The sequence below is a fragment of the Eubalaena glacialis genome, chromosome 4 (genome assembly GCF_028564815.1).
Source record: "Eubalaena glacialis isolate mEubGla1 chromosome 4, mEubGla1.1.hap2.+ XY, whole genome shotgun sequence".
NCBI classification, from domain to species: domain Eukaryota; kingdom Metazoa; phylum Chordata; class Mammalia; order Artiodactyla; family Balaenidae; genus Eubalaena; species Eubalaena glacialis.
In genome coordinates, this window is record NC_083719.1 from 186,226,331 (window position 1) to 186,251,333 (window position 25,003).

Consider the following 25,003-nt stretch of genomic DNA (forward strand, 5'->3'; position numbering starts at 1 on the left):
GCTTCACGTGAAGGAGGGGACGTCCCTCCGTGCCCCAGTGGGGCACAAGCACTGTGTTTGGGACTGCAGGAAGTGTCTATCAGGGTGTGAAGGTGCGAAGCAGGCTTGCCCAAGTTTATGGAGGCAAACGCGGTCCTGGGAGCTCCTGGCTGGCTGGAAGGCCCTTCAATGATTGCACGGCACCCTTTGGCCAAGAGACTAATTTTGCAGAGAATTCATCTTGCTGATGTAAGGAGCTGACTTTTAACAATGCAGCGACACGTGGTGGGGACTGCAGGGTGCGGGCACGAGGTCCCCCGCTCTGCCTGATCCTGCTGCTTCTGTGAACCGGAGGGACGGGAAGAGGAGGGGTGCAGTCTTGGAGGGTCATCTTGGGTCTGGGGGAGAAGATGCCGTTTCACTGGCTTTCTGGGCTGAGCCAAGCTTCCCTTCCCCTGCAAAGTGTGCTGGGCTGGGGCTCTCCAGCTGTCTAGTTCACCGCATTCTCAAGGCTGGCACACTGGAGCCATCCAGGATTTATGTTCTGAAATCTCGATTGTCGTTTTTACGATGACAGAACGGCCCCGTCACTTCACGTGGCAGAGGGCACTCTGCAGGTGGGAACTCGTCCCACCCCGCCTCCCTAGCCCCCAGGTTCCCTCTGCATCTCTGGGATCCCCCTTTGCTGGGACTCGAGCTGCTCCACTGCCCAGGCCTGGCCCTGCCTCTCGGTCCCTGTGAGCAGCAGCTGTGCCCCACCAAGTGCCCACCATGACGACCTTCAGCTCCCTGAGCTGCACCCCACCGGCCCTGAACTGGGGGTACCGACAGCCCCCCCACCCATGTCCACGGCCCACTTCGTGGAAAGATGAGCGGCCTGCCCGAGGCCACAGTCCAGGTGTCACTCCCGCAGGGGCGGGGGAGGCCTAGCCAGCCCCACCCACGTGCGTGCAGACGTCTCTTCCTCGGAGCCCGGCAAGTGGCCTCTGAACCCTGGGACCCAGGGTCCCTCACAGTGGGTCTGCAGCTCTGACCAGGCCCGCCCCCGAGACCACATCCCCCAAAGCCCCAGACCTGCCGAGGAGGGCCCGGGCTCCCCGCACGGAAAGGGGCTCCTCCCAGCAGAGGGAATAACGGACACAGCGTGGGTTTCTAATCCAAACGCACTTTCTTTATTCAAACCGGTCAGCGGGGATGCCCTGAAGCCCCAAGCGCGGGAGATGGGCTGGCCCGGCCTCCTGGTCCTTGACGCCAGGGCGGACGCAGGCGAGCACGGCCCCACGGCGCACCTGCAGACGTGGCCAGGCACGCCAGTCGACAAAAGCAAAGAATAAACAAAAAACAAAACACACTCAGTAGATTTCTTCTTTAAGCTCCCAGAGTTTCTGGACCAACGAGTCCCAACCCTCAAAGCCAGGAGTGAGGGACTAAAAACGCCCCTCACCTCCACCAGTGCCGACAGAAACCCTGTTTTAAATTAAAAAATAAGCGAGTATACATTGTAGAAAATTTCTCTTAAAAATCTCACAATTTGTAAATGTATATTTTTTTCTTTAACATAAAAGTTTACAATATACGGTAAAATAAAGGCTCAGGAAAATAATTTCAAAAAAAAGGAAGAAAAAGAAACCTGAAGTTTTGAATTAAAGCTGAAGAATTTTTTTAACCCTGTTGTTGAACCAGTGACTTTTTTATTGAGCTGATGGGTTAGAGAAAGAATACGTTTAAAAACTTCGGTCCAGATGCCCACAGCTACCGCCAGAAGCCCCCCACGCTCCAGTTGGTATTTTCCCCAAGTTTGTGATTGTCACGAGTTCACAAGTTTGAATCCTGGCCTCAGCCGTCTGACATCCTCTAGGTGCTGCGGCTAGCGTCGGTAGGGGTGGAATCCTTGTACGTTGTGGTTCTGACCGCGTCCAAAGCCACTTCCGCCGGCGGGGGGACCCCCCGAGCCGGGCACCGAGGGGCCCCCGTAGGAGGGGGGCTGCTGGCTGGGGTCTGAGAAGCCCTGTCCGAAGCCCGCCAAGTCCTGTCCGTAACCTGCGGGGAAGAGCCCAGTGAGCTGGGACCGCTTCCGCTCCCACTGGCACCCACGGCCAGGGCCCTGTGTGGGGCAGGGCGTGGACCCGGAGGGTGGAGGGCCCACCTGGGAGCCTCGGCAGGACCCTGGGCAGCTGTCTTGCACAGAAAGAAAAGCAGCTCCGAGACCCCTCAGACCCCTCGTCTGTCCCATCTGTTCTCAGCCCCTTTCCCCAATCACTGCCCTGCCCTCATGGCCCTTGAGCCTGGAGACACAGATTATCTGGCCTGCCTTGGTGGACCACAGGCTTCTAGAAAGTTTGTCCTCGGGTGGAACACAGGGTGGACTCAGCACAGATTTCAGGACGGGAGGAAATGTGACAGGCCAGCCTGAGGTACAGGTACAGAGCTTGGCCCTGACGGTGCTGCCTGCACAGCCCGTCCAGGTCGGGCAGCCCCTCCTCCAAGCAGGAGCAGACCCGCACCATGCGCGGCAGAGGAGGCTGTCCCGGGGGCCCAGACGCCCACCGTGCTGCCCCATGGAAGGAGAGCTCGGGGTCAGCGGGGCGGTGGCCGGCCGAGATCCTTGCCCCGGCAAGGGCCCGTCCCCGAGGGCACCGCCGAGTCCACCCCCGCCCAGGATGGCAGAGGAGGCGACATCGTGGCCCGGGCGCAGGCAGTGGGGACCGTGGAGGAGGAGGCGCCACCTACCTAGGCCACATCACTGCTCAGCCTGACCATAAGAGTGTAAACAAAGTGAGGGCCGAAGCCTGGCGGCTCTGGAGAAGAGGTACCCAGGCCTGGCAAGAGACGAGACCAGGCTGACTGCCCCAGGCGGCCTCGGCAGAGGAGCGGGGGCGGGGAGGGGCACACGCGCTGTCGCTCGCACACCCCCACCGGGGGCCGGCGACCCCACACCCGCCACCGCCGCTGCGTCCTGCTCCGGGTGAGGCGAGAACCCACATGCTCAGGGACCGCGGCTGGGCAAGGCCCCCAGGGGAACAAGAGTGTGCGATGTAGGGGTGCTGGGGGCGTCTGTTCAGCGCCAGCAGAGCCCCAGGCCCACCCTGTCCCCACAGGAGCTCCTCTGATGGGTGCGGACCCCGGGCTCCAGCAGCTACCTGGCGAGCACCCTTGGGGACGCACAATGCTGACGTCGCACCGCCCTCACACCCTCCTTGCGCCCTACAAACCCAGACACCCAAGGCGGCAGGGCCCGCCGGGGCGCCCCAGGCACAGGCCCCGGACGTCTGCCAGCCGCGGATGCTCCTCTGCGCCAGCGCCCTGGCCGAGACCCCAGAAACCAAGCGCCTGCTTCAGGCCCGCTCGAGCCTGGGTCTCTCGAGCTCTCCCCGCGGCGCGTGGATGCAGGGAGCGAGGCACTCACCGTACTGGCTGTACGGGAAGTCGGGCTGCGCCGACGGCGGTTTGCTCATGTCCGGGGTGGCCTGAGACGGAGGTGGCGGGAAGGCCAGAGGCGCAGCCCCTGGAGTGGCCGGTGGCGGGGGGACCCCCGGGGGGGCAAACTGATCCGGTGGGGGAGGTGGAGGCCCGTAACCAAAACCTGCAGACAGACAGTAAAGACAGACACAGACGCGGTGCTCGCCCTCGGGGAGCCGCCCGGACCACCTCCACCCCAGCAGCCAGGCCTCGAGGACGCCCACAGGCCGGGCCCACAGCCGAGGAAACGGCCCCCGCCGGGCAGAGCCCGACCGGCCGCCAGCCTGGCAGCACATGCCTAGCGGGGCGGGGCCGCAGCCCGGATGGCCTTGGGAAACTGGGAAGTTGTGAGCCGTCCATGAAGGGTGCCCCACTCTTTCTCGTCAGAAATGAAACTGGCCGGGGGCTGGGCAGGGAGCAGGCGCCCCTCCTGTAAGGGCACACGGTCATCAGGTGGCCCGCAGGCCCTGGTCCAGGCTACAGGGCTGCACTGCCCGGTCCTGGGTCACTGGCCACAGGGGGCCGCTGAGCACGCCGCCCCAAGGACCACGAGGGAAGGAAGGCGGAAGACACTTCCCGCCGGCCGAACGACACACTCAAGTGGCTGCCTGTCGGCCCTACAAGTTCAGGTGAGGCACTTCTCTTTCCCGATGGACACACGGTCACCAGGTGTGGCCGCACCCCCTCTACCCACGGTGCTGGGGGACGGAAGGCCCGCCCCAGCCCTCCAGGGGCGCTGACCATCTGATGCCTCTTCAATTACAGCTGGGCAGAGCAAATGAATCAAGCCCCCTCAAGTGAAGCACGGAGAGCAGGTCCCGAGGGATTGAGGTGAGCAAGAGCGGGGGGCGGGGGGGGGGTCCTCTGTGCCCAACAACTCCCAGCCCCCCCACCCCCCCCAACAGGGTCCGCGGCCACTTACTGAACTGCGGGGGCGCGCCGTAGCCCTGGGGGAAGCCCTGGGGAGGGGGGAACCCTCCGGGAGGGGTGGACACGATGTAAGAAGTGAAGGGCGGGGGCGGCGGCGGGGCTCCTCTTCCCGCGGGGGGCGGTCCGTAGCCACCTGGAACACAGCAAGCAGGCTGAGGGCGGGCAGAAGCCCCCAGCCCCACCCGCCAGTTTCACACCCTGTTCTCTCCATCTCCTCCCAACAGGGACTCACCGATCGCCTGTCCTGCTGGCACCCACATCCCTGCGGGGAAAACAGAGAAGGGTGGGTGCCGCGTCAGCGCCATGGCGTGGACTGGGGACCCCCGCCCCCCGCGGGACCTGGTGTCCTGACGCATCACGGGTGCAGGGGAGGCGTCAGAGGGGAGCCTTCCTTGGGTCACATAGACCCAGCTCTTCCAAGCAGCCCCTCAGACGGGAGGGCGGGGACGCCCACAGAGCAGGGACTCAGTCGCACGTGTGGGACTCAGGCTGGGAGGCAGGAAGCCAGGGCGGCCTCCGGCCAAGCACTGGTTCTTCCCCTGCTTGTGGGTGTGAGGGCATCTGGTCTCACTAGATGGTCCCCTACAGCCGTGGCTTGTTTTGCAATAAAAAACATTCTAAAAGCCAGCCCTGGAGAGACCAGGAATGAAGCCTGGAGCCATGCAGAAACGGGTCTATGAGCTTGGGGGCGCCTGGTGCCCTTCCCTGGACAGTGTCCCTTCTCTGGGTTTCTAAAGGGAATGGAGGCTCCTGGATCCTGGCTCGGGGCCCCTGGCCACCCCAAGCCTCCCCCAAGCTGTCCGTAAAAGCTCTGCCAGCGCCACATGGAGGGCCCGCAGCCCGGGGAGCTGGAATAGACCCAAAGGGCCTGGGTGGAAACCCTGCTCTCCCCAGAGCCTCCGACCAGAGCCTGCGAGACAGTCAGGCCACGTCCATCTCCCACTCCGGCCTCGTGGCACCTGCCCTTGGGGACACACCTCCGACCTCCACCGGAGGCACAAGCCCAGCACTCCCAGCGCCCGCAGGCGGCAGAGGGGACAGACCCACCCAGCCCTGGACAGGGAGGGGCCCTGGCGCGGGTTCCAGCCCCCACGGCCCGCACGCGTGCCAGTGGGCGCGTCCCAGCTGTGGATGGGCCCGTCGGGAGGGGCGCCAGCCTTACCTTGCGGGCCATACCCCTGCTGCCACGTGGGTGGGGGCTGACCTGCCCAGCCGTTGGCGGCACTGGGCACGACCCGGCTGCCCCACTGGCTGGCCCCCGGCTGGCCCGGAGCTTGGCTTTTGCTGTCCCGTGGCTCGGCCCGTTTAACTTCCACCTAGACAAATCGAGCTCTGGTTTAGGGAGACGCTGAGGGTCTCAGACCCCCTTCCCTTCAGACACACCCTCAGATAACTTACAACTACACTTAGCATCTTATGACTTAAAACTAAATACTTAACTATAAACCTTATTTAGGCCAGTAACTTTTTTTTTCTTAAAAAAGTTTTTAAATTCTTTTGTCTAAAAAATGTTTCTCAGGTACAACAGATCCAACTGTAAGACACATGAAGCCCCACCCACTGCAGAGCAGGGCTGAGGGCCAAGAGTCCGCAGAGAGTTCTGTGCGTGACAGGGGGCTTTCAGTCAAGTTAAGGGGCAGTGTCAACCCAGGGTCACGCAGGCCAGGCTCGTGCCAACCATCGCAGCCCTCCTCTTGGCCTCCCCGGCCGTGCAGGCCCTCTCCAAAGCCCCCGCCCTGCCTGCGCCCTTCAGCTCATACCTGAGAAACACAGTTGGTTTACTTAGGTTTTTTATTTAAAATGTCTAATGGAAGATAAAGACTTACCTTCCCCAGGCTAACGCTTAAAGAATCTCAATTAACTCAAAATAATGTCAGAGGGAATGGATGTGATAAGAGAATCTTACATTACATCTAACAAAAAAAGTAAACAAACATGCAATAAAATGGACATTTGAATCAGTAAGCAATCTTCATACTGTGTTAGGTCAGCAGCCCAGGACCCTTCCGCTTTTGGACGTGCCAGGAGCCACAGCATGTGGAGGGCGGGACAAGGGGACCGAGGTACCCATCCCACCAGGCCTAGCCCCGCCTACACAGCCTTTCCAATGTGGGCCAACTGACAGCAAAGACCCCCGATTCCAGGGCTGCGTTAGCGTTCTAGAATCCCCAGTTATTCTTGTTTGTAGGATAAATTTTAGTGAGGAGAAAGAGACAATGAATTCACTTGGAGTCGTCCTTGGGGTCTCACAGCCTGGTGCGCCAAGCATCGTGTATTCAGAATCCCATCAATTCTGCCTAAAGGCGTTCCTGGGAGAGAACAGACAGGCGGGGGAAAGAGGCACAAAGACCCCACCTTCCGATGCCCCGAGGATGCTCCATGGACAGGAACAAAATCCCCAGTAGCTCAGGGCGGTGTGAAAGCAGGACCAGAGGACCCATTTCAAAGAACTCAAATTAATGAGTCTTCACACTTTCCTTAAGGGAATTTGGTTCCTGCTTACAAAGCAAAGCAGCCCTGTGATTTAAAAAGTATACATATTCTTTTAGTCTTCCTATTCTGCCCTTAGCTTTTAATTACAAGTGGGCCCCAGCCCTTCGAGATGGGGCTGGAGCTGGACTCTGCCCCGGGAGCAGATCCGTGCACTGCGCGGGCCTCTCTGTCCCTGAAGGAGGACCTCACTTCTCCCCAGTCGTAAACGCCACAGGACCTTAAAACATGGGACACGGGCTCCTCTGAACGTGTGTTCGTAACAGCGCACACCCTCGGAATCTGCACGCTAACCTTAAACTAGGAGCATCAATGAACGTCTCAAACTGAGAGCATGACTGTGTCTCCTGCACAGTCAGGTTCGGGTGGAGCTGAGTCAGCCGCCCATCTGTAAAGTGAGGGGGCGGGGGGGTACCCATGGGGCCAGATTCCCTCCACGTCTCAGCCGACGAGTTGGCCAGGGCTCCGGCAGAAGGGCTGGGCTTGCCGAGGGGACGAGGACAAGCCGAGGGCCTGGGAGGGACGGCAGCCTGGCCGACTGCACAGCCGCCCACCAGCTACTCAGGTGAGAGCTGAGTTCTCAGCAAGCTCAGGGCCGGAAAATGAGGGGTCTGGCCACCTCCCGAGAGGTTCCCTCCGTGGCAGCAACACAGTATGAAGATGAAACAACCAGAGGTCACTTGACTGCATGGAGTTAAGAACTATCAGGAGCATGTGGTCGGTACCGAGTTCACAGTAAGTGACCCAATTTGAAAACCAATCCTTCAGGATGTTTACGTTGCCTTCAGTTTTACACGGAACCTGTTCTCAAAGGTTCACGGCCCGGCACTTTACAGGCCGGCGTGGGATGGGAGGGGAGGGGACACACATCTGAAGGAGTGGTCACTGAAACCAAGCCTGAGGCAACCCGTGACTTCACTGGACGCCAGCCTGCCCGCCCCGCCGGCCGCCCCCCAGGGGCTCTAGAGCCAGGGGCTCCCAGAACCGGGTCCGACCCCCAGCACGGGGTCCCAGGATGACTAGCCCGGCCCTCCTCCTGTCAAGGGATTTCCTCTCCAGTGAAATCCCTAGGTTGCCTAAGACTTAGTTTGGTCTTAAGGTAAAATAAAACTACAACTACACACTTTTTTGCCCATGATGTCGTGAAAATGCATGTTGACAGCCTGGTCCACTGATTGTTCGTCCTCGAAAGTAATAAATCCAAAACCTAGCCAACGACGAAGAGTGAATCAAGGTAGCAGGGTGTTGTGACACAAAACAGGATGATGAACAGTATTAGGGACGGGCCGAGGGATCGACCAAGGGTTTCAGCGAAGCAAGTGTGCAAGGCTGTGGGGCATGAGCACGTCTCAGCCCCGACGCCGCTTCCTCCAGAGGTGACCTTGGAACCACCGGGGCGCGTCTCAGCAGCAGCCCGAACAGCAGGGCGGCGAGGGCCCGGCTGGCGGGCAGCCCCGAGCGTGTCATGGGTGTGCTTCTGCCTTTCTGAAACCCAGGGTCCTCCCCCTCGGCTGGCAGTCGCTTTGCAGCTAGTGCTGACAGCAGCCGTACATTGTTCTAGCGCCTTAACAGAGGTACGTCTCTACCAGTTAGAGCCTCGCCAAGCTTGCCCAACACTGTTGGGTAAGCCCGAGGAGTCCTGCCAAGGTAACGTACGTATGTATACAGGTGTCTATCTATACGTAGCTACATAAATAAATACACAGAGATACAGGCCACAGTGGGTTCCAGCAGGTCAAACACTGCTGTCGGCAGCAAGAGCAAGAGGCACCATGTCATCAAAAGGACAATTTCAAAGGGAAAAACAATTTAGCGTTTCCCAAACACAAGAGAGTGCAGTATAAACGAAGTTTGCTGGTCTGGTGAGCTCGGCCGCCTGGCTAGCGTGGAGTGTCCAGCCCTCAGGCTGCTGCTCTGGCTCCCCAGGGCCCATCTGCGCTGAGCACTACAGGTCCCCCACGGCAGCTGGCTGCCGGAAGACCCTGAACAACAAAGGACAGGCCAGGGGAAGGGCCAGGGCCGAGAAGGGGCGGAAGATGGGTGTGGGGGGAGGGGCACGGAGCACCGCGGGAGGTGGATGCACGGGGCGGGGGGCAGCCCTGGGTGGCAGGGGAGGGAGCGCCCAGGAAAGAGCAGCTGCCTCCAGGCCTCTCAAGCTGAGCAAAGAAGGATGCGGGAGCACAGTCGTACAGACCACGTGGAAAGACTCCTGGCAAAACTGTGGTGGGAGAAGGATGGAGGAAGGAAGGCAGCTCAGAACGGTGGGCAGCAGCCTCGCAGGGAGGCCCGTTCTCTCCGCACACGCGCGTGCCTGAGCGTGACACACACGCACACAGAACCTGCACACGGCGTGGGGAGGAACCATGAACAGACTGGAGGAGACGGGCCGCAGTGGCGGGCACGGGCACGCGGGAGGGCGTGAGGGAGCAAAGGCGGCGGCCGGGGTGTGTGGGGACTGAGCACCGGGCGGGGACGGGGAGGCTCAGATGGACCGAGGGACAGGGAGGGAGGGAGGGAGGGAGGCTTTGGAGAAAGCTCAGGAAGGAGAGAAAGTAGGGACGAGCTCTCGGGGCGCCTGCTGACCAACTGCTGGCTCTGGCGCAGCTCCCGCCCTCCACCCGCCTAGCACTGGGGGCCGCGCGGGGACTCGCCAAGCCCCACGGCGGAGGAGGGTGTCAGGAGCCACACGGGAACGGGGCCGAGGGGCGAGCCCCGAGCGCTCTCCCGCAGCCCCTCCTGCCCAGACCCCGCCCAGGCTGCCCGGCGCCCCTGGGCCCGGGCTGAGGACCACAGGCGGCCCACGGGGTGTCTAAGAGCAGCCTCGGGACCCCCGCGTCCCGAGGCGTCCCAAGATCGGAGGCAAATGGTGTTAACACAACATGGGTGATGAACAGCATGTGAAAAAGTGAACGTTTTCTCCAAGTGCAGGAGTGTCTGAAGCCACAGGGCTCGCGGTCCTTAGAGTGCAAGAGGCGGTGAGTCGTGGGGAAGGAGCCCCGGGGCGGGGCTTCTAGGGACGCGTCTGTCTGTCAAGAGGCGACATCACCGCTGAGGAAGCGGAACAGAAACACACTGAAACTTCGTTTACACCCCACTGGAGCAAAGCCCGCTCCCTCCTCTGACTGCGGGACTGGCCTGTACCTGTGTGATATAATTTAGCACCTGGAGAAGAGAAATCTAAAGAGATATCGTTAATCACAAACAATTCACAGAGAGAAAAGGAAAAACAACTTACTTAACATTACTGTACTTTACTATGAAACACTTAAGTATGTCACTAAGCATGTACGTCTACATTAAAATTAAGACTAAGACTTAACAGCTTAATCGACATGAAGTGAGGATACGTTACTTAATCATGGAGGAAGAGGAGGATGAGGTTCAAATGGCAAACTATTCTCCAGCATGGCGGGCGCATGCTGCGGGCGGCGCCGGCCACGCTTGGATGCCTCGAGGGGCTGGGCAGGGGCCGTAGGGCCTGGCGCACCTAGCTCACAAGGCCAGTCCAAAAGCGGTTCAGGAACCAAAACACAGAGGCAGGGACAAATAGCAGCAGCCAGGGGGGGAAAAAAAAAAAAGGAAAGAAAGAAAAACAAAGGGCACGGAAATTGGGCGCCCAGTATCCCAGCCCCGCAAACCAAAGTGGACGTGCAGGTGGGCGGCTGGGGGAGCCTGGTGGGGACACGCTGGGACGGCTCCTTGCCCTCCTCCCACCTGCCCCGCCGACTTAGGGGAAAAAGAATAAGAAAAGAAGAAAAAAGCATGGGATGGATCAAGGGAACTCCACGTTCAAGCCGAGCTGGGGCAGACCTAGCCTGACGACATGAAATGAGACTCCTGACTTCGCTGGAGTGAACTTAAAACAGGAGACGGTCGTAATTGAGGAAGTTCACAATTTAAAAGAAAGACTGATCTTTCAGGACACCCTTAAAAACAGAAACCATGTTGAAATTCATTCCAAGTTGTAAAAACTTCAAAAGAACGAGCTAAAAAAAAAAAAAAAAAAAAGGTTGTACCGCCTGCCCTTGGGAAGCAGACAGGCTGGGGCTGCGTGGGAAGGGACTTCAGTCTCCAAACCACCCTCTCCTGAGGCAAGGCTCGCTACAACCACCACCTAATTGTGAGATAGTTTGCCATCTGAGGGGAAGGCCAGGGACAAACTCCATCTCTTTTACCTCGAGGCCTCTGCTTTTCCGCGTCGTAGATCATGACCACTTCCGTGACCTGGAAGGGAGATGGGCGTCTGAGGGCCCAGGTCTGCAGGTGGCACGGGCACATCTGCCTACAACACTCCCGGCCCCCGCTGCCTGGGACTGGCTGCCGAGTGCAGGAAGTCCCAAGGCAAAAGGCCAGCTTCCTGGGCTCTGAGACCCACGGGGCCGAGAGCAGGTCGAGGGGTGCTCACGGGGCAGGGTGGGCGGCGGGTCACCAGGGGCCCAGGCCCCACGCTCCAGTGGGGAGACGAGAGCCAGGACCTCCCACCCGGGATCAGAGTCCCCGGCCTGGCTGGGCCACCACGCTCCCCTCCTCGTCCGCTCTGCGCAAGTTCCTGCCAGGCCCTGGGCACACACAGGCACCACCAGGCAAGCACGCTGCAGCCAGGGCATGCGTGGCCGGTGGAAGCCTGGGGGGACTTCGTGTCTCTGCTTCGGATGAGGGGACAGCCTCCCCGCCCACTGGCCCCCTAAGCCCTGCCTGTGTCCTGTCTGCCCTGCTAGAACTCAGCTCCCCATAGGAGCCCCCGTAAGATTCTGACGTTTTTTAGCCTCTTCCAGAAAACAAACCCACCCGCCCCCCATCCTATGGGAGGGGGCGGAAGCCTCACCCAAGCCCAGCCCCTTCTCCCTGACACCATCTAGCGCTTTCCACTGCGGTGGCTACAACCGACCCGAGGGCCTTCCAGGAGGTCAGTCTGTCCCATTTACAGTAAGTCCTCTCCTAGGATGGTAACTGGCCACGCAGGGAATGGATGGGGCTTTGGTCTGCTTTGTGCCAGGCTCAGCCTCCCCAGGACACAGGGCTCCGCCACTCCCGCCCTGACCGACCTGCTGCTGGCGCGGGGAGAACTCACCACTCCGAATTTCTTGAAGTATTCCCTGAGCTCTGTCTCACCACAATTGTGAGGAATTCCACCGACAAATATCTTATTTGATTTACTGTTATCACTCCTGGGTCCTTTCTGCTGTTTCAAGGAAGAGAAGATCGTTAGTTCACGTGGGGAAACTTCCTAACACTCCCCGCTGTTGTGCACGGCGTGGCCTCTGAAGGTCAGACCAGACACCCCAGGAGCCCAGTGAGTCCAGAAAACCGCAACGGCCGCTGTACGAACAAACGCGTCCACCCGCCGACAGAGGCCGGGGCGCCCCAAGCGCGCCCACCCACGGCGCCTGCCAGCTCTGCGGTGTGGAACCCAGGGCTTTAGGGGAGGAGAACGAGTACCAGGGTGGCCTGCACAAACCAAACTGGCAGACCAGGCTCGCTTCCAGGGGCAGTGTGTAAGCTGGTGACGCAAGGACGGTGGAAAGTTCTGGTAACTGAGGTTCAGTTGCCACCTCTTCCGCCTTCTGGCCTGGACCCCGCTCTCTGTGGACACCCCGCGCTGCCACCTCCTCCCACCCCCCCCGACACCAGCAGCTGGGGACGCAAAGGCTGCACTTTTGGGCGTGGGGGTGGGGTGCCAGCGGCAGGGGCAGGTGCGGAGGTGGGTACACACACGGCCGGCCTCCGCAGCCACAGGTTCCGCGTCCTTCGATTCGACCAACCGTGGATCAAAAATATTCGGAAAAAAAAATTCCACAAAGTTCCACAAAGCAAAACTTGAATTTGCCGCACGCCAGCCAACTATTTACACTGTATCAGGTATCATGAGTCATCCAGAGATGGTTTAAAGTGCACAGGAGGACGTGCGTAGGTTACAGGCCATTTTACGTAAGGGACTTGAGCGTCTGTGGATTCTGGTCACCTCGGGGGTCCTGGAAGCAGTCCCCGCAGATCCCACCGAGGGACGGCTGTGTAGATCACTGATGCTGACCACTGATGAATCTGGGCAGTGTTTTATTTAGGTGTTCACTGTACCACTCTTTTTCTGTATTTGATATTTCCTAACGGAAAGCGGGAAAAATACGCCCTTGGTCTGAGGCCCCTGATGGAAATGCAGGTGCCCGGGCCCTAGCCCCGCACAGCCCCCAGGCCAGCCCGTCCAGCAGGGCTTTCCTCGAGGACAGGGCACTCTGGGTGACGGCTGGCCTGGCGCCGGGGGCCACACGCGGCTCACAAGAGTCCCAAGGTGGGTTCTGAACGCAGCAGGCCTCCTCCCTGGAGGGGAGCAGTCAGCGGAGCGCTGAGCAGGGCGGGGGGCGGCCGGGAGCAGTCGGCGCGGATACAGCGGAAGGTTCCTAACGACAGATGGCTGTGAGCCGTCGTTTGCAAGGAAGACTAATAAGAAACTTCTGGGCTACAAGATAAAAAACTTCCAACACTGAATTGACCCGAGCAGTTCTCAGCTGCTCAACCTCATGCCGGAAGCCCTCCTGTTGCTCAGTCGGAGTGAGCAAGGACCCAGGTCGGAGACACGGCTCCCCTCGCATCAGCGGCTGCGGGACACCCAGGAGGAGCCCCCAGCCCCTTACCCAGCCTTCCTTCGGCCGCGTCCTCTCCGGCTGCATCCCCCGCGGCGTACATGGCTTTGGGTCGATCTGTTGGAAGTTTCAAAGGAGCAGTGGTGAACAGGAGGCTTGTTTCCCCCAGAAGAGAAGGTGTGAGCAGCAGGGCCAGGGGCACAGGGCCCATCAGGTGGCCCGGGCCGCATCCTGGCCCAGCGCCCGGTCTAAGCTCGGAGCCTTAACCCCTTCAAACCAATCCCACGGGAAAGCAGTCCTCGACACACACACACACACCACAGCTCGGGCACAGAGGCACGCCCAGGAGCCACACACAACAAGACGAAGAGCTTTCTTCAGGGACCGGCACTCACGTTTCGGCCATCGAGGGTGTGTGGTCTGCTGGCCAGTACTGTGCCCACGCAGTTTGGGTCTTTGAATTTGACGAACCCAAACCCTCGAGACTGGTTGGTTGTCTTGTCTTTCATGATCACGCAGTCCACAACCTCTCCATACTGGGAAAAGTAGCTGCGCAGCGTCTCTGCTCAGAGATCGGGACATACGTACATGCACAGCAGGGCATTAGGCAGGTCACACGCTCCCAGCCAGTCAGCCTGACCTGGAAAGTGTGCAACTAGGAACCTTTAAACTGGCTGATCCACTGACGTGGGGGCAGCGGAGAGGGTGAAGGACGGGGCGCCAGGGAAGGGAAGGTGCACCCCATCTCCGCGGGAAGGAGAAAGGCCACAGCTGAGTAGGCAGAGCCAGCGGATCCCTAGCCCTCCTGGCTCCACCTCCACATGCCAACAGCCTCTGCCTTCAGAGCCGGCCACCCTCCCCGACCGTGACCATGACCATGAAGCACCAGGACGAGATCAAGTTCCAAAGCCCACGATCATTCATCTCTGCCCCCATCAACTCCTGATCAAGTGCCCCTTCCCAGAAACCAAGACAACAAATAAGTCAGGAATTAAAGACAATTCACACAATCCAAAGACCGAGGTCCACTCGCACCTACCTTGGGTGGTGCTCCAGTCAAGACCGCCCACGAAGAGCTTCCTGCAATGCAATGAGAAAACATTCAGGGTCAAGAGGGTTCTGCCCTGGGAACTCCCTAGTGATCCAGCGGTTAGGACTCGGTGCTCACTGCCGTGGCCTGGGTTCAAAGCCCTGGTCGGGGAACTAAGATCCCGCAGGCTGCATGGCACAGCGCCCCCCGCAAAAAAAGAGGGTTCTGCCCAAGGTGCCGACCATCTGGCCTAGCCTAAGGTGGTAACCCGGGGCACGGCCATGGCCCAGCCTCATCAGTCAAAGGCATGAAAGAGGCCTCCAAGATCTGCCCACAGGGCGGGCGTGAGAGTTAGAACGTCCCAAGTCGCATGTACACGCTAACCTCAACCACAGTAAGAAAAGAGAGACCGACGACACCCCCTACCGTGCCAGTTTGGGAGCAGGATCACGGGGCAGCTTCCCAACTGCTCAGCAAACACCAAAGGTTTCCAAGTCCAGAGCTGAGATCCCACGCCACAAACTCGGACGACAGCGGGGGTGAGGGCTTTAGGACAAAGCTGGGATATGCAGCACGTGGTCACAAGTAAGGACCCACAAATCACTGGGGAGGTCCCTGGAGCTCAGACGTGGCAGGGTGGCCCGGGCTGTCCTTTCGGACAGGTGCCCTAGAATGTTTGAGAGGAAAACTTCCGGTGGCCTCCCTGCCTAGTGTCCACGAGGTCCCGGGGCGGGTCCAGAACCCAGGAGCCTTCCACTGCCCACCACTCTCAGGCTGGCTGGGCCTAAGTGAACGGAGAGGTGCCCTGTGCTGCGGGCTCCCAACCCGATCCTGGGCAGGTGTGATAGGGCAGGCAGGGGACGGGGCTCTCCATCCCGCCTGCTGCCCCGGGGAAAGGACTGACCCCGTCACCCTCGGAACGGCACCCAGGCACTGTCCCTGTCCACAGCCAACCTCACCTTGCTTGGCTTAAAGACAAAACGGCCCCCCGAGGCTGAGCGCGCTGAGCCCCCATGCGCCCAAGAACCGGCAGCCGGGATGCAAGGACAGACCCTTGCATGGCAGTGGCCCTAGCCGCACTCAGGGGTCCCTCCCACTGCGGCTTTCTGCCTGGGGGAGAGAAACTCAGCGTGGAAGAAACAATTTCCCCGCCCCAGACAGGTGGCCCCTGCCATCCTCAACATGCCCCCGTCCCCCCAACACAGAGCACGTTCCTGGATGGGGAGGCCAGGAGCTCTCACCCGGGCCTCATGACCTTCCTGTCCTGTCCCCTACGCACCCCTGTGAGGTCAGGCCAGGCTCCTCCTGCCTCCTAGAGACCCTGGGGAGTACAGCCCACAGCTGTGCCCCACTGCCCCAGGGCCTGGCACCCAGGTGGGCGATGACCGAAGGGCCCTGAGGCCGGCATGGACCGCCTCTGTGCCCAGGCCTTGGGCACAAGCACAAATGGGTTTGTTGTGGAAAAGCAGCTTGAAGAAACAAAGGACCTGGAGCAGTCTCAAAAAACCTGAGACAAACGCCAACTCACTTAGAGGAATACCCACCTCTGTTTAGCCTGCACGTGGCCAGGACAGGAAGGTTGTCAGCCAGCCCCTCCAAGCAACCCAACCCCCATGCGCTGAGGAGGAAGGAACTGGTCTGACCAGTCCAGGTTCTAGCCCTCGTTTAAATTTCAAAATCAGACGTTAAGGAGAAAAGAGAGAGAAAGGCCATCACCTGTGCAAATTGACAAAACCGGAATCTGCCCCGTGGATTAGACGATGATATGGTGTTGATATGTGCTTCCTGATTCTATCACTGTGCTGTATTTAGAAAATGTTTCTGTTCTTGGAAAACAGGACACACAGGAGCGTCCAGAGGCGCACAGGGCTGGAACGCGGCACGGAAAGCATGCAGCGGGGCCGGCGTGAGGAGGTCGTGGCGACTGTGCCCCTGTTCCTGTCACTGCTCTGCGAGTCCCAAGTTATATAAACTAGGAGGCGAAAGCTGCTCACTCCTGAGAAGATGCCAGGAGCACAGCTGGCACAGGAGAGAGCTCTATGTGACCGGAGACCCCATGCCAGCGCTGTGCTGGGTGCTCTATATATTTCCTTTCCTCCTGCTCCCTGTCTGCAGATGGAAGGTTCCGGAAGGCCCAGGGAGACCTCACTGACCCGCGGTGGCAGGGACTCGGGGGCTCTAGGCAGACTTGGCGCCATCGCCGGTATCGCAGTCAACACACCTGCACAGGGCGCCAGGCTCTGCCCGCCCTGCCGCCGTCGGGGGGTGGCCCAGACAGACTTGCTGGCACCAGATGACCTCAGGCCTTTCTGGGCGCTTACACACAACTCAGCAGATGAAGGGTCAGCTGACCCCGCGTGGCAGCCTCTCTCCAGCCCTTCCCTGCTCTGAAGGGTGCCAGAGTCATCACTCAGCTGAAGATGGAAACTGGGGGGCCCTCCCACAGACCCCGCCCCACCCCCAGGGGACCTCCTGGCTCTGTCACACCCCTCCATCCCTGGAGACCCGAGAGGAGGCCTGCAGTCAGCGCTGGCTCCCGGGGCCTGCACCCTGACTGCCGGGGTGCGGTCGCTGCCTTCCTCCAGGAAGGGGTTCGGCACAAGTGACTGGGTGCTGGGATCCGGGAAACACTCACCCTCTTCCGGCTGCTGAATGGAAAACTGCTCTGGATGACTCCCCTGCTCTGGATGACTCCCCTGTTCTTGCTCTGGGTACTTTAGGGCAACTGTGTGGTACGTACGCCAGGAAGTCAGGCTCCGGTGGCTTCCCCGGCCCAGGCTGCCCACGGCAGGCACCACAGGCCGCGCCCAGGAGGGCAGGGGGCCGAGGCCAGGACCCCTCACACGGTCCGGCAGGCAGCCCTCTCCTCGACAGCCTGTGTTCACGCCTTTCTGCAGCCAGGGAGCCACCCCACTTTCAGCCCTTCTGCTGTGACAGACTAGACACCCCAAAGACAGTGGTCGGGGCAGGGGTCTCACCCCGCAGACCGGGCTTCCCTCCGCTGGCCGGTGAGATCACCTCTCACAAACTATGGGGCCGCACAACACATGGAAAGCCTGGGCCGACCTTCGCTGAGCACGTGGGAGGCGCGCCAGCTCCCGACAGACACCACAGCCCACCGACCCCCGCCGGCCAGAGCCCCCCAGACAATGACCTCCGCTGAAACACAGCCCCGCTCGCCTGCAGGGGTGCACCCAATTCTAGCCTGGCCACCCTGGGAGTGACCTTGGCCGAGTCCCCTGACCCTTCTAAGCCTCGGTGTGCCCCGCCGAGGGAGGGGTCAGAGCTGAAGCTACAGAGGTCCAGCGCAGCCCAGGGCAGGGGCTCTGAGGAGGGGCCCCGCACAGAGGGCAGCATGCCACCAGGTCCAGGTGCTGGGGCCCACTGCAACGGCCGGAACCAGAAGGGAGTCAAGCGGAGCAGCCCCCAGCATCACAGCCAACTGTACAGGCGTCCAACCAGCCCTGGGACACACGTCCCAACCCACGGGAGCGAGCGGCATGGACATACTGGGAACCAGGCCTCAAAGAGCAAATGCTCCCAAACAGGGGTCTCACCTGGACAATCCTGCCCCCAGGGGACACTGGACCACGTCTGGGGACATCTGTGGCTTCTGGCATCGAGGGGGTGGGGGCCAGGGATGCTGTTCCACACCCTGCAGAGCCCAAGACAGCTCCAAAATGCAAGAGAGAAGCCCCAGAGAAAAGGCCCTCCACCCCCACCCCTACAGGGCAGGAAACACCTCTTCCCCCACCACACAGCGGCCCCCCCATAGGGCGCTCACGCCCACAGGCCTCAGGAAGCTCGCTCGGCCCTGCGTGCTCCCGGTCTACACCCACGGGGCCAGCCAGAGCTCAACGGAAGGCTCTCTGCGTCCAAAGCCTCCGCAAGTAACCATTCCAGAAAGAGCCGCGCCCATGAGGGACCCACAGGCTCCACCCCAGGACTACTCCGGTGCTAAGTCACCTGAGCCCTCATGTGCCCCCCCATCACCCACCTCCCGAGTTTCCGCCCTGAGCAGCGCGTGCCCACGCCTCTCTCCAGAGACCCACTGCCGCTTTCCCTCCCCTCCCCCAGGTCCCTCCTCGCCCTGGGACCCTCCCCTCCCCTCAGTCACATCCAAGGGTCCCTGTCTCACCAGCCCCGGGGAACGCCAGCAGAACCTCATCTGCCAGATAAAACCCCCCTCAAACTCCTCTCCGGCTCCATGACACGTCAGTCCCCAGAACCTCAGTCCGGGGACCCCTCTTTAAGCTGACTCTCCAAGGCCACGGAGGAGACCGGGACACAACCCTGACCGCTCCCCGGCCCTCAGCAAGGTGAGCGCCTGTCCCGCCGGGCGGCCCAGGAGGGAGGACATCCGCCCCTGGCACCCGGGCTCCACGAGGCCACACGTGACACCTGCTGCTCCTATTGGGCCTCTGCCCTCAAGACCCGCCCCGGCTCTGCTCGGGCCACTGTGACAACCAAGATGACGAAAACATGAACTAAAAGCAGTGGCCTCACCAGCCCCTGTACAGTCCAGACGCGGGGAAGCTTTGCCTTCAAAGGCTCAAACTCAAAAGTGCAGATCCCCGATGGGGCGGCACCCCAGGCATCCACCCACTTCCTGAGGACGCAGGTACCGTCCCCGACAGTGCAGCTGCCCCTCTGGCCTGGGAGCTGCTCGGCAGCGGCTGACCAGACACCAAAGCGAAGGAGGTCTGAGGGGAGAGTGGGTGTCGTCAGCGATCAGTGAGACTGTCACATCCCCGTAACATGGCTACCACCTCGTCTGAGCATGACGCGCGCTCCCACACGGTGACCACCCAAAGTGGGCAACGGTGGTCCCCCCACGGGAAACTCCAAGAGGGCCCATCACCAGGGACCCAGATGGGGTCACGAGCACTGAACTAGAACACCACACAGAGCAAGGAAGTCAAGGTGGACCCAGACTTCCCACAACAAACGGAAACAAGGCTCCCACAGAAAACAGAAACTGACCAATGTTTTGGGGCAAAGCAATAAAGTTCCGGGGACACCTGACGCCTACGACTTTAGAACTCAGGTAACCTGGGCGCATTCAGCAGGGTGGCGAGGGGAGCGCGGCGAGGCAGGTCCCTCATCCCGATCCTGGTTCTGCTACTTGCTCTGCGGCCTCCCCAAGCTGCCTATGGGTCTGGGGTGGGTCTGCGGTGCCGAGGGTGGGACCCTCCAGACCCAGCCTTGGATCCTGGCTCCACCCTCGCCCAGGGGTTGGTACAAGCTGTCGGGGTGAACTGCCAGGGACCCCTGTCTGGCCGTCTCTTCGAGGGCACACAGAGGGGCAGGCCTCTTGGATCTGGAGGCTCCCTGCCTTCCCAGGCGAGAGGAAAGGCAGCCCAGGCCTAAAGAAGTCAGCCTCTTGGCCGCAGAAGGCTTGGCTGTCAGGAAAAGAGGCCCATGTGGCTGTGGAAGACCTGCTGCCGCTCCCTCAGGTCCTGCCCCTTTCGGCAGCAACTTTCTTTCTGCCCACATCCTAGTTTCCCAGCGGAAGCGCTGCAACTTTTCACTTACCCGACACACAGCTCAGACTTCCAGTGCCTGTACGTCTTTCCTAAACAAAGCAGGCTAGGAGCTACACGCCTTCTTTCTGGTCCTCTAAACGCTGTGGGGTTCTGGAGGGGGGAGCCCACAAAACACACTTTATGTCCTATGATGTAACGTGCTGCTGGAACCTGGCTGCTGGAACCTGGCGGGGGCTCAGTGAGGCCAGCCACCCACCAGCCAACAATGACTTACTCACCAAATCAAGCGTTTTGTAAACACCACATCTGTTCAAAGCTAAGTGCATGGAGAAATGTACACAAGGCCACGGAAACCCAGCCCAGGCTGTTCTGCCATCTCCGCAAAAAGAATTTAACTGTAAAATTACGCTGATGCTGTAGAAACCAGTCTCTGCAAAGAAAACTAGACCAAACCCCTAGACTAGGGCAGAATGGGATTTCCTAGCTCCTCGGGGATCACTCTTCTCTCCAGCTCGTTTAACATTAGGCAAGGCTATAATTAAAAGGGAAACTTAGCTATAACAAACCTTCTCTCACTAATAGTTGCACCAAGGAGAAAGACCTCAGGAGCACGCCTGTCTGTCCACCGCCCAAGTTTCTCTTTCTCTTTATCTTAAACCCGCCCATGGGGGTTAGGTGGGGGCTGAGCAGGAAGGGGCTCCAGCAACATAAAAACAACAGTTGCAGACACCCCATCAGGTGGCGCGGAGGCGCTGAGATGGTGGACACTGCGGGGTGCGCTGCTTGCAGACCGGGGACGGCCCCCCATGACCTTGGCCCTCGGGCCTTCGGTTTGCGAAACTACACTTGGGAGGAGAGTAGATGGTGGAGTGGGCACTCGCTGAGTCCCGGGTGGGAGAAGCGGGGCGGTGGCAGAACTGGAACCCCCCCCCCCGGCCCCGACCGGGCCGCCACGTGCGCTGACCCGCCAAGTTCGTGCACGGGCTAGGGGCTCCCTAGGTTCCTGACCCCACAGGTTCCTGTTCGAGGTCCCCGAGGAAAAGCACGAGCACGGGGACGGTTCCGCCCCCCCCCCCCGCCCGGCCAGCGAGAAATCCAGGCGCGGGGGCAGACAGAGTGCCCCGGACCCACCCCCCACCCCGGGTTCCCGATCGAGGGTCTCCCTGCGGTAAACTCCGGCTCGGCGGCGGGGTCTCCCCCAGGCAGGAAACAGCAGGGACCCCCAGGAACCCCCAAGACTCCCCGGATCCCCCGGTGGAGGTTCGGGGTCGCCGACCACGAGGCGGCGGGACCCCCGGACCCCCAGGACTCCCCGGATCCCCCGGTTGAGGCTCGGGGTCCCGGCCACGAGGCGGCGGGGCGCCCGGACCCACAGAACTCCCCGGACCCCCGGTTCCCGCTCGGGGTCCCCGGCCACGAGGCGGCGGGGCGTCCGGACCCCCAGGTCCCGCCAGGGGCCCCCGGCCCGTCGCGCCCCCGTGTTCCCGGCCGCCGGCTCGGCACGGCCCCGCGGCGTGACCTTGACGGGCCGGGCGGGTCTGGGCGGGGGCCGGCCGAGGCGGCGGCGCGGGCCGGCGCGTCCTCACCCGATCTCGTCGGCGCCCGAGTTGTTCATGGCGGCGGCGGCGGCGAAGGCGCTCGACGTCCGGGCCCCCTGGCTCGCTCCCGCCTCCGGAAGGTCACTGGCCCCGGCACCCTCCCCACAGCCGCGGCCCGGATCTGCGCAACGGCGGCGGCCGCGCTGCCTCCTCCCCTCAGCGCCAACGGTCACCGCGCGCCCTCGCGCCCGCGCCGCCGCCCTGCGCACGCCCGGGCGCGCTCCCGCACGGGGCCTCCGGGGGCGGAGCCAGGGGTGCGCGTGCGTGCGTGCGTGCGGCGGGGCCCGCGCCGCCGCCACTTGGCCGCTGCGCGTCGGTCTTCCTCCTCGGCGACTGCAAGCGTCGCCGCGGGGCACGTTGGGAAGTGGAGTCCCGCGCGCCGGCGCCGGCGCCGGCCCCGCCCCGAGGAGGGGAGCGCGCGGATCGAGCCGCGTGCGTGCGCGTGCGCGTGCTGCGAACGTACGTGCGTGCGCGGCGGCGCGGGGCGCGTGCGCGGCCGGGCGCTCGGGGCTAGGCACCGCGGGGCGCAGGCGCGGCTGTGGCTTCCTTGTTCGGTCTTGAGTGCGGGGCGGGGGCGCGAGTCGGGTCTGCCGTGGGAAGAGGCCACGCCCGCACCCCGCCAGGCCGCGGGAGGCTTCGGCGCCACGTTCGGCTCCTGCGCGTCGAGTGCTCCCACTGCCCCCAGAAGACGATACCGACGGTCAGAGAGGCTCATTCACCTGCCCAAGGTCACTTACTCAGGGAAAGGACTGGAATCAAATCCAACAGTTGGCTGTAGATCCAATGATTATGAAAACACATTGAGTCCCTGCCTTGTGCCAAGGATTGTCCTGCCCTCATTTGTCCACACCGGTGGTTTTCACCCAGAGTGATTCAGCCTCCTTCTCCCCCCGGGGGACAATGAGCCATGTCTGGAGATACGGTTTTGGTTGTCACCACTGGAGGTGGGTGCTACTGGCATCTAGTGGGTGGAGGCTGGGGATGCTGCTAAATATCCTACAATGGGCAGGACAGTCCCTCCAGCAAAGAATAATCTGCCCAACACGTCAACACGGAAGGTGGAGAAACCCAGGTCTACACGGACCATAATAAAAGCTGACCTGAATGGTGTTGTTAGATGGTGGTTTGTGCTGCGTGGTGACTTTCCACTCACTTTCTCAGCCTCTTGGTAGCCTGACAATATAACTGATTCACCATAAAATGACACAATGTGAGGAATCAAGGAACCAGGTCACAGGCAAACAGTACAACATAAAACATTTAAAATACACCTCACTTTGGCCACTTTATAGTTTGCAAAGCACATTGGCATCATCAGTTCCACCAGAGGAGAGTAACTCATTAGTCCCCATTCGCAGGTGAGAAGCAGAGGCTCAGCAGAGGGGAAAGGAGTGGCCTCAGGTGGCATTGGGCAGGTGTTCTGTCTTCGCCCCGGGGGCTCTGTGAAGTTTTTCTGGTCAGAAGAAACCGGTAACACTTGTGGGGGGGGAGGGGGGCTGGCTCCCCACTGGGGGGGGTGTGGGGGGAGCACGACCCAAGTGCTCAGTCAAACAGACACGCCCTAGGTTACTCACAGTGCACTATTAGAAGAGCAGAAAATTGGAAGCAACCCCCATGTCCATCCACTGGTGACAGGATAAATAAACCACGAAGGGCGTGAATAACATGCACAGGATGTGGTCAAATGAAGGAAGGCAGACACAAACTGTTAAAAAGAAAATACTTTTAAAAATACAGACACCTACCAGGGATAAAACAACAAGCAGCTATGTACCTGCCACTGAAACGAACACGTTAGCGTTTTTGTCACGTTTGCTTCAGATCTTTTTAAAAAAATGAAATTGACGGTTTGCTTTTCCCTCCTCCCCGTTCACTTCCTTCCTCCCACCCCAGGGCAAACGGTGGGACAAAAACGGGTATGTGCACACTTTCCTGAATTTACTCCTAACGTGGGTTCAGGCATACCCAATACACAGAATATAGTTTTGGTTCTTTTTTTCATTGTGGTAAAATACATGTAACATACAAGTTATCGTTGTAACCCTTTTTAAATGCACAGCTTGGTGGCATTAAGCACATTCACATTGCTGTGCAACCATCCCCACCATCATCTCCAGAACTTTCTCATCTTCCCAAACTGAAACTTGGGAAGTTTGACTCCCCAGCCCCTCCCCCAGCCCCTGGCCCCCACCATCTACTTCCTGTCTCTGTGGATGTGACTCCTCCAGGGACCCCCTGTGAGCGGAATCAGACAGTATTTGTCCTTTTTCATCTAGCTTATTTCACTGAGCATCGTGTTCTCAAGGTCCATTCACGTTGTAGCGAGTGTCAGTGCTTCACCCCTTTTCATGGCTGAGTGATGGTCCCGTGCATGGAGGGACCACATAGCGTTTATTCATCATCCGTTGATAGACACTTTGGTTGTTTCTACCCTTTGGCTATTGTGCATAATACTGCTAAGAACGTGGATGTACAAATATATGCCCATTTGGTCCCTTTTACTTTAAAACGTAACTACATTTAACACTGTATACACAGAAAACATACAGCTACATGGACATTGCCTGGTAGAGGAGAGACCTGGGCAGAGGGTAGGGGTCATGGGGACCTTGTTCTGTCATAGCTGCCATGTGACTTGTAAAAATGTCATGTACTTATTACTTATTTTTGTCCATCCCACCAGTAGGCTATGAGCTCCAGAGGAGTCAGGGCTGGGCCCCCTGTGGTGAGGAATTCAGTATTGCTGAATAAATGGGTGACTTTCACTTCCCAGGAAAGAGCTGCGGGCTGCTCTGTAAGGGGGGCTGGCAAGCTTTCTGCTCAGGGCCACACAGTAAATATGTTTGGCTTTGCCAGCCGTCGGGTCTCCGTGGCAATGACTCTGTGCTGTTGTAATTGGAAAGTGCCAGAGTCCATATGTAAACAAGTGGTCCTGACTATAAACTTTATTTACAGACATGCCAGTGTGACTGTTGTATAATTTTCACGTGTCTCGAAATAGTCTTTTGATTTTTTCAACCATTTAAAAATGTAAAAAGCAGGACTTCCTTGGTGGCCCAGTGGTTAAGACTTCCTGCTTCCCCTGCAGGGGACATGGGTTCAAACCCTGGTCAGGGAACTAAGATCCCGCAAGCCTCGCAGCACGGCCAAAAAATAAATAAATAAATAAAAATGTAAAAAACATTCTTAGCTCACAGGCTGTATCAAAACCACAGAAGGGGGATGTGACCTGCAGGCCGGAGTTTGCCAACTCTATAATGTTAGAATGTTTTGATCAACTGTGTCCCTTTTCTAATCAGAAAATAAATATTTTCCTTCTTTTAAAACATCTTTTAAGACTGTGGTCTGGAGTCAGGCACACCCCTGTTCCCATCCCCTCTGCCACTGATTTGCTGTGTGTCCTTGAGAAAGCCACCTTCCCTCTCTGAGTCCGGGTCTGCAAACTGCAGATAA

The 25,003-nt window shown here is 59.9% G+C and overlaps 1 protein-coding gene across 8 annotated transcripts; it reads right to left on the reverse strand.

Moving 5' to 3' along the window:
- Positions 1-1,128: 1,128 nt before the first annotated feature.
- Positions 1,129-21,731, reverse strand: DAZAP1 (DAZ associated protein 1). Of its 8 annotated transcripts, none has more exons than XM_061190896.1 (13): positions 21,539-21,723; positions 14,893-15,133; positions 14,476-14,516; positions 13,832-13,998; positions 13,488-13,553; positions 11,930-12,040; positions 11,034-11,082; positions 7,983-8,065; positions 5,531-5,684; positions 4,601-4,630; positions 4,361-4,501; positions 3,386-3,562; positions 1,129-2,019 (listed from the first exon to the last, which is right to left on the reverse strand). In XM_061190896.1, the coding sequence occupies exons 4-13, from the start codon at positions 13,943-13,945 to the stop codon at positions 1,847-1,849; spliced, it is 1,098 nt and encodes a 365-aa protein (XP_061046879.1). In that variant the 5' UTR covers positions 13,946-13,998; positions 14,476-14,516; positions 14,893-15,133; positions 21,539-21,723; the 3' UTR covers positions 1,129-1,846. The 8 variants fall into 8 exon arrangements, with proteins under 8 accessions (XP_061046879.1, XP_061046873.1, XP_061046872.1 ...); XM_061190890.1 differs by lacking the exons at positions 14,893-15,133; positions 21,539-21,723 and adding exons at positions 16,183-16,268; positions 18,024-18,458 and having other exon boundaries at positions 11,930-12,037; XM_061190889.1 differs by lacking the exons at positions 14,893-15,133; positions 21,539-21,723 and adding exons at positions 16,183-16,268; positions 18,024-18,458.
- Positions 21,732-25,003: the final 3,272 nt, after the last annotated feature.